Source organism: Halyomorpha halys, unplaced genomic scaffold (assembly GCF_000696795.3).
Source record: "Halyomorpha halys isolate HHAL.00 unplaced genomic scaffold, Hhal_1.1 Scaffold372.1, whole genome shotgun sequence".
Classification (NCBI taxonomy): Eukaryota; Metazoa; Arthropoda; class Insecta; order Hemiptera; family Pentatomidae; genus Halyomorpha; species Halyomorpha halys.
The window spans coordinates 155,500-169,855 of record NW_027116001.1 but is presented as its reverse complement, the minus strand read 5'-3'; the positions used below and the strand labels follow the sequence as shown (position 1 = coordinate 169,855).

The 14,356-nt window shown below is 29.9% G+C and overlaps 2 protein-coding genes across 2 annotated transcripts in view; both read right to left on the bottom strand.

The window, feature by feature from the left end:
• LOC106681883 (alpha-tocopherol transfer protein) overlaps window positions 1-9,777 on the bottom strand; it is a 47,195-nt gene extending 37,418 nt beyond the window's left edge. Inside the window, exon 1 of the mRNA XM_024359455.2 lies at window positions 9,627-9,777. Within this exon, the coding sequence (XP_024215223.1) occupies window positions 9,627-9,762 (136 nt within the window). The 5' untranslated portion in view covers window positions 9,763-9,777. The remainder of the gene's footprint in view (window positions 1-9,626) is intronic.
• A 2,841-nt stretch (window positions 9,778-12,618) lies between these two features.
• Window positions 12,619-14,356, bottom strand: part of LOC106681863 (E3 ubiquitin-protein ligase ZNF598) — a 24,999-nt gene continuing 23,261 nt past the window's right edge. Inside the window, exon 13 of the mRNA XM_014422405.3 lies at window positions 12,619-14,283. Coding sequence (XP_014277891.1) covers window positions 14,083-14,283 — 201 coding nt within the window. The 3' untranslated portion in view covers window positions 12,619-14,082. The remainder of the gene's footprint in view (window positions 14,284-14,356) is intronic.

Below are 14,356 nucleotides of genomic sequence, written 5' to 3'. Positions count from 1 at the left end.
CATAATTATTAAATAAAATTATTGGTAAATAATAAGGGAAATATTTAAGCATTATCTAATTTCTTTTCATCTTGGTTTTATTTTGTTAATTGCATAAACGAAAACAAAACAGAACATCATATAGATATGATTAAAATGAATTAATGATCTTCGTTTCTAAAACTCTATATTGTGGATTAAATAGATCTCAATCAGAAAAACATTGTTAGGTTAATTGGCAAAACTTCAAAGATGAATTAACATTTAAAAAAAAAAACTAAAAAAACTACATGTTTCTCTAAGGATTGAAGGTCACATCTCTCAAGTGGTCGTATTTATTTAAATAATGCGAAAACGTTCTAAAGGCTGAAGAAAAAACTTCTAGGTCATGATCACTCGTATGTTTTTTATCTTCTAGCGGCTGAGAAAAAACTGAAGAGATAAATATCTCTTCTTAAATTTAGCCAATTTAACTTCATATTCCGAATACTATTATTTAGTACACTATCATATATTTTTATTTGGTAGTATAAGTCAACAATGAAATCATTATTAGTTCAAAAAGTCTGGCGTTCAAAATGACTGCTTACCAAATATCAAGCTCCAACTTTTTCTTGAATAGCACAACTCACGTCATGCTAATTTTACAAGAGGTGCATATTAACATTTTAAATATATATTTATTCAAATATTAACCTCAAACTATATTCTATTATCCTAATTCTTGTATATTAGATATTTGTATCTCTTAGAACTAATTTAAAAAATAAATTTTTTTTTTTATTTGAGTACTACACTCTACCCATTTTTCGAGATGTGCTCATTTTTCAGAAAAAAAAAAAAGATCTTCGAATTAACCAATATATTTTAATTGTTCATTTTACGATATTTAAAGAAAAGTAAAAAAGAACACAGAAATTACAATAAAATTAAAAAAGATGTTAAATAATTAGAATAGAAAAATTTACCAGTTATTCTAGAATAAATAGTTAAATTTCACAATATGAGTTCTTTATTAAATCAAGGAGCTCTAGGTTTTTACTTGGGGCCAAAGAATAATTTTTTATGTAGTCATGTTTTAGGTTCGTAATTTTTACCACGCAGAGCCGTCGTAATACTAGGCTTTACTACTTAAATTTATTTCTGTAAAGTTGATCTGAACATTATGCGTAATGGAATTAATGCAGTGAAATTAATATATTGTGAACTGATATAGGTTTAACTTAAACTGATTTTTTGGCTCTCCAGCACAATTATAGCTGTAAGAAATGGAATCAATTCTGTCATTTGGTTGCATTTTCTTTGTCTTCTATGAATCTTAGCACACAACTAGCAATCTCATTTGCTCCACTTCGTGCCATACATAGCATGTTAAGTCTGTTCAATTCAACTCGAAAATTGTAAAGTTCAAAACAAGCTCAGATTCAAATATGTAACGGCAACGAAAAAAAAATTGTTTCCAGCTTGTCGCTAAGCAAAATTTGAATATTAGACTGGATAGATTTTATGTAAGTGTCGAGGTCCTAAGAGAAGAAATATTAAATTAATTTTTTTTTTAATTTATTTATTGCTATTTACACATTACATTACATTAAACTGTAATTATATAAAAATAAATCAAGTAAATTTGATGTAAGATCAAATTGGAGTGATAAAGGCATGTAGAGAAACTACCCATTGGTAGCATTGAAATCAAATTTGATTCCTAATATACATCATAGGACTCATTAATACCAATCTGTATTTAGAAATAAATTTTTTATAACTAATTATGCAATTAAAACCCTCTAGATGCTCAAAAATATATCAAATATTCTTTTGATATGTAGAGAGGCACAACCCGAAGACTGAAGCCCAGGCTGCTGCAGGACATCCTGTTATAAATTTTATATTTATCAGTTTTGTCATTGTCACTTTTATTTTATCTTAACTTAATTTGTTTTTTTCTCTCTTCATCTTTTTATAAAATTCACTTTCTTTTTTTTTTTAAATTAGAGGTCAATTATTTATTTCGTTAAGTCTATAAATGTCATGGTTTTTGTTATTAACTTTACTTTTATCTTTTATTAAGAATTATTCTTTTGTATGAGACTACTCCCTATAATCAATTGATAAAAAAAAAAAAAAAAAATGTACCTCTTACATTAACCATGTAAGGCCCACCAGGCCGATCTGGTTTTAAATAAATAAAAGTATTATTGAAATCTGAAAACAGCTAAATAATTTATCAAATGTTTAACAAACATATTTTTATAATTTAGTTTAATCACATCCGAAGATCATTTTAAATTTTAAAAGATAACATCAGTACGTCAATCAACGATTTATATATATATAAATTTATTATCGGCTTCAATGGAGTAATCTCATCAAAATAAAAAATAAATTATCAATCTTTAGAACTTGAACTCATAGTATTATCGCATATGTATACTGATTTTGGAAAAAAAATACTTATGTTTAAATTCTAATTACTCCTAATCATTACCATATATAGTAAAAGCTTCCATTTGAAGACGGAAAAGTCAATTGGCAGCTCCGTAACACGGAATAGCATGACCTTCACCAGATAAATAAATTGAAGTAAAATGGAGCGCGCCGATTGAAATGGGCGTGTAAATTTTTAGTGGTTGACCTGGGCCCTCTTTCATAATAAATTAACAACTAATACTATTAAGTTTGTATTTGGTACAATTCCAGTGACTTATACTTTTGGACAACTATCAGATCACTAATGGCCGTCTCTATCACAAAACACAACGTCTTAGTTGTTTAATAGTTAGTCTTTGTAGTTTGTATACTTATATTTAATTTAATGTATTACAAGTCCTTATATCAATGAATGCTCAAATTAAGGCGTAGACGATCAAATTTGACTTCAGGGCTTTGTTTCGAAAGAGATAATATAATGAAAGTCCTGGAATATTGATGTAGATGCGAGGTAGGGAAGGATGTCATGTTTTTTAGTTTTTCGTTTAGATCTCGAAAACGGTTGATATTAGCTTGTTAATTGTTAAATAGGAGAGAACTACATTTCCTATAAGATTTTTCTTAGTTCTTAATAGGTTAAGAAATATATGCTCGTCAACGTAGCATATTGATAAAAAAATACATTTACTCAGGTTTTAGTTAATCATTTTTAATGACGGGTATTAATAGTCAGCTAAGAAAAAACTTTAATCCTTTTCCTTCGAAAATTGATTCAAGGTAAATCGAATAAAAAAATCTGTCCATCAGTCTTTGACGGCCCGCCGCTTTTCTGCAAGACTACTGACTCGATTTTTTCACATTTGGCACAAAATTCATCGTGGGATGATCCTCGGAATTCGATATTACCACCATCCTTTTTGTTATAAAATAGATTAAAAGAAGAATACAAAGTGTTTCGGAATCACTATTCCAAGCCTAAAAAATCAGTTCAAATAATTTTGTTTTTAAAATTTATTTATTGTAATTTACAAGAACAAATACAATCAGTAAAAATGTGAAATGTTCAAACACTTGAAAAAATCTTGGGAAGGAACTACCCAATGATGGTATAAAAAAAAAAAATTTTATTTTAACTATCATTCATTGGAGTTTTAACTTGACACTAGCATTCGGCAGTAAAGAGGTTCAGCAACTTGATGAAGATCCATAAGATAACCGCGGGCCAGGCGTATTCTATAGATATTCTATAGGCGATATTATATAGGCGTATTCTATAAACCTATTCGAAGGCGCGTCAAAATCACCTTTTTGTGGGATGAAAAACATTTAACTCTTGTAGATTGAAATCATTTCAGCTGTATAGCTACTACATATCGGCAACAGAGAGGAAAGGTACTGTCGATCATTGCTCTTATGACTCACTTTAAAACCGCTTAGTGGCTTAGAATTGCCTGAAGACTGCCAGAGATATAAACCTGAAAATTTGCATATATCTTTATTTTGGTTTTCTAATTGTTGACTACAAATTTTTTCCATACGTGACAGTATCTCAACTCATTAGAACTCACAAGCCAAAAAAAAAATTGTATTTATAAATATCTCATTTCTAGCATATCTAAGTTTATTAGAGGTTACCACAAAACTTGCAGAAAAATGTAGGACCAGACAATTTAGCAGTCGTTACAGAGTTTATTATTAATATTTATTATAATTTATTTTAATAAAAAATGTTTTAAAGCGATGAAGAGAAATAAAAATCAATGGAATAATGACCTAAGCTAAGATATAGGATACTGATTAGTCGCGTTTCTTTTAATTATCTTTTTTGTAAACCTTTCTTACGAAACTGAAGTTGGTCTCCTGGCTCTTTTAAAGGACGAACCCAACCATTGCAGGAAGAAATTTTCTTAAACAAGATTGGTAAAGATGTGGTTAACGGCTACATTAATGACTTCGTTATGAGCATCCTCCAAACCGCAATCCCATTGGACACTTATTTTATCATGGTACGAGCTATGGAGATACATCTTAAATAATGGAGATAAATCATTCAAAGGTGACTTATAAAACTCAAAACCACGCTAATAGAAGAGGGAGACCACATCAAAACAGCAAAGTTTCCAGTAGTTCCCTCACAATATAGACTTCACTTGGCACATAAAAGAAAAGAAGTTAAATTATTTGGATGAGAGAGCAATTGTATAAAGGAAAAAATATAGTTGATGTAAGTAGAAAACAATGAAAGTTGTATATTGTCATATACAGAATTGACCAAAATTATGCACTATTCATCAAGTGTTTTTTTTCACCTCGCATCATGCTAGGTGTCAACGTTTATCAGTTATATCATTTCAAAGTACTTCACCCAAGACTGAACTTCGATCATTAAAAATTCTGAATACTTTTTTTCGGTAGGCTCTACTGACCTCATAGATCTCTGGCTCCCCAAACCAGCCTTATCCACGCCTGCCTATCTTAGGCTCCTGCTTTCCAGTTTTCTGCATGCAGCTCTTTCACATCTTTGTGTTCTATTGATAATAATAATAATATTCTTTGTTTATTCTGGGATTGATCCCTTAGAATAATATACGGGCATCAAAATCAGGCTTTAGAGCCTTAGAGTACAATACAAAATAAAAATGAAATTATAAAACGTCATAAAATATAATGAAATAATAAATTTGAGAAGATAAAAATGAACAACAATAATTAACAAAATATATAAAATAAGAATAGAACAAATAAAATAAAACCATATGTCATATCATAAAACATAAGATAATTAACACTTCTGATAATAAATAAAAAGAAAAGCAAAATCAAATACAATTAAACTAAAAATAATAAATGAAAAGGTACAATTTCTGCTGATATACATATTTACGAGTATGAACATAATTCTGAAACATAAAATACAGAGAATATATAACCTTATTTGAAACTTTCAATTGTTATTCTTCCGGAATTGGGTTGTCAGAATGTAGTCAAAGATACGTGATTTGAAGATTGGAAGGGAATGAGAACTACGAATAAAGGAGGAAATAGAATTCCATAGGGAAGAGAAGCGGATAAGAAAAGACCTACCAAAAGCTGCGGTCGATGTGCAGTTAGATATAATGCGGAAGGCCGTGAGCGGGCTTTGCGGGAATGCACTGAGGATTTAAATTGAATGATATCAGATATGTAAAATTGTTAAAATGATATCAGATATCATACCGTACGATATCATAATCGTCCGATGGACGGCGGGATTGGATAGCTTGTTAGAGGAAGGAAGCAAGAAAATATTTATGACGGAAGGAGGGGTAAAGCCACTTCAACTCTTCATAAAATCGGTTGACAGAAACGTCTTGACACATCTGGTTTTTGGCACACCGTGGTTTCTTGCTAACTACAGTGGCATTCATTGTTGTGCGATGACTTCCTGATGGATTGCTTCAAACAATATGCATCGCCTATTTTAACCTCCTTACTGGACAGTTTTTAACATGGTTAGGGCATTGAGCACTTAAAGATATGAGTCAAATAGATAAAAAAAAAATTCTGAACAACTAAGGGTAATGAAAATACATGGTCTGAAATAAACAACTCACTAGTTATAATCTTTATTCTTTTTAATGTTTAGAAAGTAACTAATATTTTTAAAAAATATATACAACAACATAAACATAAAGATTATCTAAATCATGAATTACTTCTTTCTAATCAGTTTCATCCAGTATATCGCTTTTCATAGGATGATTAACTTTATAAGCTATCTACAGGTAATAATATTTCCGAGTTCATACTTGATTCCCTTTAATTTATTTATTACTGGAATTGTACAGCGTAAAACTGCTTCCTTGCCTTAATAGCCACACGTATTAACTTACCAGTTCTATGTTTATCCTCCTCCCCCTGCATGACCATATATATTATATTAATAAAAGTCAGTAACCTCAGACAGGATTAGAACTGGCATCGCTGCAGTCACGAGGTTTTTCAGGTGACGCTTTAACTCGCTGAACTACAAAAAGTTCTAAGAGAACAATTATCTACCCACTTAAAACAGAAAGAAGATCAATCCAGACGTGACAACTTTTCATGCACTTATGAAGTGCTCTCTATTCTCTTAAAGAGACTTGTTCCACATGCCGAAAGGTGGAATGGAAAATATCAGATCGGTTTCAGGCGTGGAAGATCCACACTAAAGTTGATGTTGAAGAAGTAAAAAGATTATAGAATTGTCACACATCATCTCTTGATTGATTATTATGCCGCATTAGATAGTGTCACTCGGCCAGAGATTTGTCGGGCCATCTTGAAGATGATCATCGCGATGAAATGGAACCGTGAGGATGACAATACTGGACTCAGTATTGAAGCTGTTCAGCTGTTGAAGCTGATCTCTCCAAGATATTCGACAAGAACTCTAATGTAAGGCAGAGGACAGCTCTTGCTTGCCTTCTTTTTAACTTTGCAGAGACGTCCTTAATCCAGCTTAGTACAACCTTGTTCAACAGCATGGTTCAACTCTTTGGGTGTATCGATGATTTTGATATTGTTGCTGGCTCCGAGCGTGCATTAAGATAGTCGTTCCTGGTTGCGTAAGACGCAGCAAAGAAACTTGTACTATTTATAATTGAAGCCCAGACTAAGTAGCTTAGAGTCGGAGGAGAGGAACTAGTAGTCGATTTCTATTAGGATGGACCCTATAGTTTCAAGAAGATAGACAGCGGTTAACTCAGAAGTATTTATAGCTCAGGGGTTAACTCTGGAAATGACATATCCCGGGAGATCAGTAGAAAGATAGCGACAGCAAAAGGCTGTTACCATGGGCTTTAAAAGCACTTAAGAAGCATATTCCTTCCTCACATTATCAGTTTTACCTTTTAACCCCCATTTACAGTTTTAACCGAGCAGTTAGAAGTCAGGAAATATACTAAAATGGATGAGAATAGACTTCTAATCTTTGAGAGAAGACAGCGTCTATAGAAGAAGGGAGAATGCGGAACTCGCGGGACTTTACAGGAGTACGCCTCCCTGGCCTGGTTTATCTGACTGAGATGACTTCGGTGGGCAGGGCACGTCGCGCGTACTGATGATGTCGAGATACCCATATCCTCTTGACTGAAAAACTTCATGGAACAAGACGAATTAGTAGGCCAAACGTCAGATGGGAGGACTTAGTGTAGGTGAATGGACGCTCCTGCTTGGAGTTCGGAACTGGAAAGATGTAATTGATCGCACCAACTGGTGAAGCCTTTTGGAGGATGCCCAGTCTAGGTGATGAGTTAAAACACACCACATATGCAGCCATATTTACTTGAAAATATGTACATATAATTTTTTTATATTCCACTAACATATATTCCTTACTATATATCAATTCGTATATTTTGGAGCAAGGGCAGTGGTATAACAAAATATATGAAAGTTAGATTTTTCCGCAAAATCATAGAATTTACACTTAAAAGTTAAAATTGCTCTAGCTTTTGAACAAACAATGATAAAATATAATATACTCTCAGAGGGGATTTAGTGAACAAATACTTCCATTCTTATGATTTTTTTGTAGGATAAAAAACTTTAGAGTTAGGCAGTGTAATGTCGCGCACAACACGAGGCAAACATCAAGGACTTATATTAGGTTTACTTCCTAACTATTACTAAGTTCTAAATTTAAAAATTATTTACTTTCATTTCTCTCCACTACTTTTCCTTGAATGGACAATATAGGGTATTCTGGGAAGTGCAATTGTTTGTTGGGCACACAAAAAAAAGGGATTCAGAGCTGAATCATGGAGTAAACGGTCGAAACGTAGATGAGAGCATATCTTAATTCAAATCTTGTATATAACTTATAAATCAGATCAGTTTCAGAACAATCTTATAATTTAATAAGTATTACAAGTTTTTTTTAGTAGAGTTGAACAAAGAGATTTAAGAGAAATGATACCTTTAAATTTTTAATTAAGTTTTGACCGAACAATTATATACATGCAATATATCCAATGTTTGTAACGTTGCCGATGTTTTAATTTTTTATTTAATATTCGAGTGGAAAAAAATGTATTTTTATAATACATTAGTTTAATTAATTTTTCAGAACTATTTTTGCATTATAAACCCAAATCTGCGGTTCAGATGGCTAAAAAGGCCCGGAAATAAAAAACAATTTAGCAATGGGGAAATGCAAAATAAACCTAAAGTTCTTTTTTGTTCTCCTGAAAAGCGCTATATTAAATTTCATTAATTAAACGCGTGGTGGTAACGATATAATGTTGAGTTGGTTACATAAATCTGTTACTCCTTAGATGAGAGCGGAGTTAGTTTTTTTTTTATATTAAAACTTTGGTTTTAATTTTGCTAAGAACTATTTTTTAAATTTATTAAACATGTTTTTATTATAAGGAACCAATTCACGATATTTTCAGCTTATATTTCTTCTGGACAATTTAGTAGCTTTCTTACTTCAGCCTTTGATTTTCAATTAATTTTACATTTATAAAATATTTCTTCTGATGTTTTGGACTCTCTGCCCATCTTCCAGTGTTGAGTCTAAAAATTGTTACAAAGTACTGTTTATTACTGTATATATCTTTTTACATTTAAAGTTTATTAATAATCTTGAAAAATATCCAAATTCATTTTCTTTACAATTTTTAATTATTGTTTTAACTTAGGTTTTTATCTTTTCTGATTTATTTTTTGCTACAGTATCATTAAATAGTACATAATACATACAAAAATTAAATAAGCTAATAAACAGCATTTGGTAACTATTTTCAGAATGGACACCTGAAGAACAACGGACAGTCCGAAGGGATACTTTATAAATGTAAAATTAATAAAAAATGGAAATTTATCTTTTTTTTCGACCTTTTACCAATGTTCTTTTTATTTTATAAAGACATAAGAAAGGAAATTTCTTGGTAATTCGCTGATATTACTAGTTAAAATCCTATCAATTTTTACATTCAATATGAAAAAAAAACAATTTATTTTATGCTTTAATGAGTTGTTTCTTTGTAGATTGATGTATTAATAGTTGGCTAATAACCAAGTAGATGAAATAGAAAAAGTAGATAATTTTCCATTTGAATAAATAATTTTATGGCACATATTTCTCCGATTATCGGTCGTTATTCATAACTTGGAAACAAGAAACAAAAATATGGTTGTATATCCCAAACTGAGAACTCAATATCTCTGCATTTAAATACATATATAAATACCTGCGCCTGTGTGAAGTTCTTGGAGAGAAGACAGCAAACAAGAAGTGAAAGGAAGCTGAGAGATGACTGAACCAGCTACCGACCGTTGCCCAACAGTTCTCGTAGAGAGTAAAGTCCCCCTCCCTTTCTCTTCCATTACATTATCAGTCTCCTTTATTCAATAACATATCGATAGGTGGTAATGAAACATTCAATTTTTTTTTTTTTTCGATTTTTCTCTTATAAAGGTATCTTAGCCAGGAATTTCAATTTATATATACTCTGAGATAATCATCGCCTCTATTATCAACATACTTAATGCACTGCGTGCCGATGTAGACCTCGCATCAGGACAAGTCCGAAGTCGTAGAACTCATAGTCCAAGAGCCCAAGAGGCGATAAAAATAAGTTATTTTTCGTTAATGAAAAATATTTACAGTTATGAGTGAAAATTGATGACTCTGCCAACCATGGTAAGGAAGAATATAAAATGGATTCTAGATCATTTTTTCCAATAAACATTTCGGCATTTCCTATTAGAAAAAGGTTCAATTTTTACCTAGACCATTCAAGTAATGTATTAAAAAGTAAAAATAATATTAAAAACAGTATTTATGGTTCACGACTCCTGAAGTTTATTTTATTCTACAAAAAACTATAATTTTCATAGGGAGCACCATATCCTTAAAATTATCTACTGAACTAAAAATACTTCACAGACAGCAGGTCATTTAAAGTGGAGTATTTTTTTTAAAATATGAGCTCTTTAAGTTCAATAGTTCTCAAGATACAAATCTTCAAAATGTAATTTTTTTTTTCCAAATAATGAAAAATTAATTTTAGCAAATCACATGGAAACTCCTACTGCTACTCCACAATTGAGAACTAATGTGGTTAAACCACACCACATATGCATCCATATTTACTTGAAAATATGTAATATGTACATACATATAATTTTTTTATATTCCACTAACATATATTTCATACTATTTATACAGATCAATTCGTATATTTTGGAATAAGGGCGGTGGTATAACAAAATATATGAAAGTCAGATTTTTCCGTAAAATCTTAGAATTTACACTTAAAAGTTAAAATAAAATATAGTTTTCAAGTTACAAATTTTCAAAATATAATTTATTTTTCTCCAAATAATGAAAAATTAATTTTAGCAAATCACATGGAAACTCCTACTGCTACTCCACAATTGAGAACTAATAGAAATCTTTATTTCAAGCAATCAAGTTGATAAAGAGCTAAAAAAAATGAGCAATTGAATTTTATTTTTACCTAGACTATGTAAACGCTACACAAATGTACTTGAAAAGTAAATATCCATTTAATATTTTTAAAACTATTTATAGCACAAAAAAAAAATCTTTCTAAAGAAAGATAAATCACCTAAAAATACATTGGTAATCTCTGATAATTACTTCAGCATATTCCATGATTTAACTAGTCAAGATTATATGGTTATAACATGCAGGAAGGAGAGAGATTCCGTAATAGTTACCACAATCCGCCCTCGGCCCCTTTTGGTTAACTGAGACAAGTAGAAACGCCCTCTATTTCTAAGGCATTTTCTCAGATTTTTTTAACAAGGTGTATATTAGAAATTCCAAATTCCCCACATGCCTGATTAGTTCAATAGGAATATTGTCAGTTCCTGCTGCTTTATAAGATTTTAGTTTTCCAATGGCTATTTTGACTTCCTCCTTAAATGTTTGTTTTATCAACAGTTATGCACTCTGATATACAGTAGGAGATTGACAATTATAACAATTTTCTGCTAATAACCAACGCTACATACAGGGGATTCATGCCACAAGTTGAAACAATTTTATATAAGTGTCATATTTTCATATCTCAGGTTAGGACTAGGTATAAGTAACAACCATTAATATACAAATTAAACTGATTCATACTTGGAACTTCTGTATTATTAAATTCAAATATTTCAATTTATTATATATTTTTTGAATTTACATTTTGTTTCTTTTTTTTTTAAATAGAAGTGGTTTGTTCAAGCTTAAAGATAATAAAAATTACAATAATAAAATAATATCAACAATTTGAAAACATAACAATATATATACATAATATATCATAAAATGTATACCAAATAATGTTTATTTTTCTTCATAGCTTTTTTCCCTGTTTTCTCATTGGAGGTTTCTTCTATATAAAACAAGTTAAAGGACTTTAAGGAAAAGACTAGGAACAATTAAAAAAATCATTAAGAGCCCTTTTTGGCACTGTACTTTATAGAAAAACGTCTTTGTTTGCTATTGCACACAGGATGCCAAAGTTAGTACAGTGGGATCCAGGACCAAAGTCATACAAAACAAAAATGAAGCAAGATAATTGGTCCCCCCGGTTTGTAAGAAATTAAACCTTTTTTTTATTTGAAGATTTAATGATGATGGTAATACACATTATATTGTCTGAATATCTTCATAAATGGCTGAGATATGGGTTAATGAAAATTCTAATCAGCCACTACTTTGAAACAAAAAACAGTTCAGACGTGAGACTTAGACAACAAATCTAAAAAATTCAGCGAGTAGTTTCAGAAAAAAGCCACGGATGGTGTTTGCAGAGACTGATTTTTGTATTAGATTCTACATATCTAGAAAGAAAAACGTCAAATTTTGAGGATGGATTAATTTTTTTTCTTCATATATTCAAAGGTTCATTATTGAAAATTACAAACCAAAATTAATACCAATCTATTTTTATTTCCAAGAGAGATATTTATACGTCAGTCTTATCATAAATAATAGGCTTAAATATTACTGCTATTTTCGGTTTAAGATCAAGTTACCACTTCAAAATAAAAAAAAAGAAAAGACAACTAGAAACATGAAAATGGTAGAGTAGAATAGTCCCTCATCATCTTAAACCAGGAGCCAAATATAATGGAAGCTGCTCATATTATATAACGTAAAGACCATGTTAAAGTAACAATCATACATCAGAAAAATGACAAGGAAAATTAAATTAAAATAAATTCCTGAAAAACATGTAGATTATATTTACACTAATACAACAGAATTAAAGTGTGGAGATGCAAAAGATTATAAGTGTAAAACATTTGTTTTTTAGCCTTCGTAGATAAGTATAATTAGAAAAAAATCTCTCTAGTGACAATAAAAAAATCACTCCTATTAACCAAATATATTATTTAATGGAACGAAGATTGATCCTTTTGAATTTAAAAAGTTTTTATACGATAGTAAATTCTGTAGGTATGAAAATCTTTAAGACTACACTTGTACTCTTATGCATTTCCAGAGTAATTTAGATATAAAACATCCTTCATTGACATTAAACTTGAGGACAGAAAAAAATTAAAAGAATATGAAGTGACAAATTCAGTAGAAGATTAAAGAAAGTTATGTTCTCATTACAATAAGCCTGTAAGAAAATAATATACACACAACCGTTTAAATTAAGCTTTTGCTTAAATACATTTACATAGTTTCTTTTTTTTTCTTTTTTTCTTTCAAAAAATATAAAATATAACATTTCCTTTAATGATATCTCAAAATATACAATGTTACAGATTACATATGTACAATTTTAATTTGAGCTTGATATCAAGTCTTGTACCTCGCAAAATCAACTTATCTTTTACAGGTACATTTCATTTACACATTTACAAAAATGTTCAACAATATATTTAAAATTTAAAAATTGAACAACATAGCCATATATAATTCAATAAGATTATTATAAATAAAGTTATTATTTCTACTAAAACTGAAACATAGAAATGTGTAGGTAAAAAATGAATTTTATTCACTTACACATCTGTTAATTTAGTTAGTTCTACAATGCAAAAAAACTATGATATTCATTTTTTGAAGTTAGTAAAAGAATTACTTAAACACAATCAAAGAAGTACTTTTCCAAAATATATATGCATACAGAAAAAAATTCATTTTGTAACAAAATGTCATACTATAAGATATTCCCTAAAATAGTAACATAACATTTGTTTAATTAAAAAAATAAATTAAGTTTAAAAATAATAAAATTTATGAATTGAAAATGAAAATAAATTTTCATAAATAAGTTTTCAACTAAAAATAATTATTTCGAAAAATAGACACAAAAAGCGTTTCACTTAAATTGCAAATAAAAGTTTATTTATGTACACGAACTATATTGAAGAATTGACTGAGGTATAAAATTAATTAAATATGAAATGAAACAGATGAGTACTACACCAATGACTGTATTGCAGATATTACTTCTTACGAATGGAGATCAAAATGCAGAGAATAAGTTTGCTTTGCTGATGATGCTGCTGGGTGTTTAACTTAAAGTCAAAGAAGTTTTTTTTTTAACAGCCTTGAATTTGTTGTATGCAGCATATACAAATAAATATAAATACATGTATAAAGAACACCTAGTTCTTAAATTATATACATATTCTGTCGTCGGTCGAAATTAGTTAGTAAAGAGAAAGTCAGTTAACTTTTGACCAAGCATTACCTTGGTCTTGAGGGATATGATTTGACACTCCACTGTGCTTCGCTAGATGTTCCCTCAAATCAGACGACCGAACAATTTGATCGCATGTTACACATGCTTCTAATTTGTTTCCTTTCTTCTTAGAAGAAGTGGTACCCGTGTTTTTAATATCTACTTTATAAACCTTCCACAGTTCCTAGAAATAAATATAATGAAGGTTACTAAATAAAAAAGTTATATATATATATATATATATATATATATATTTA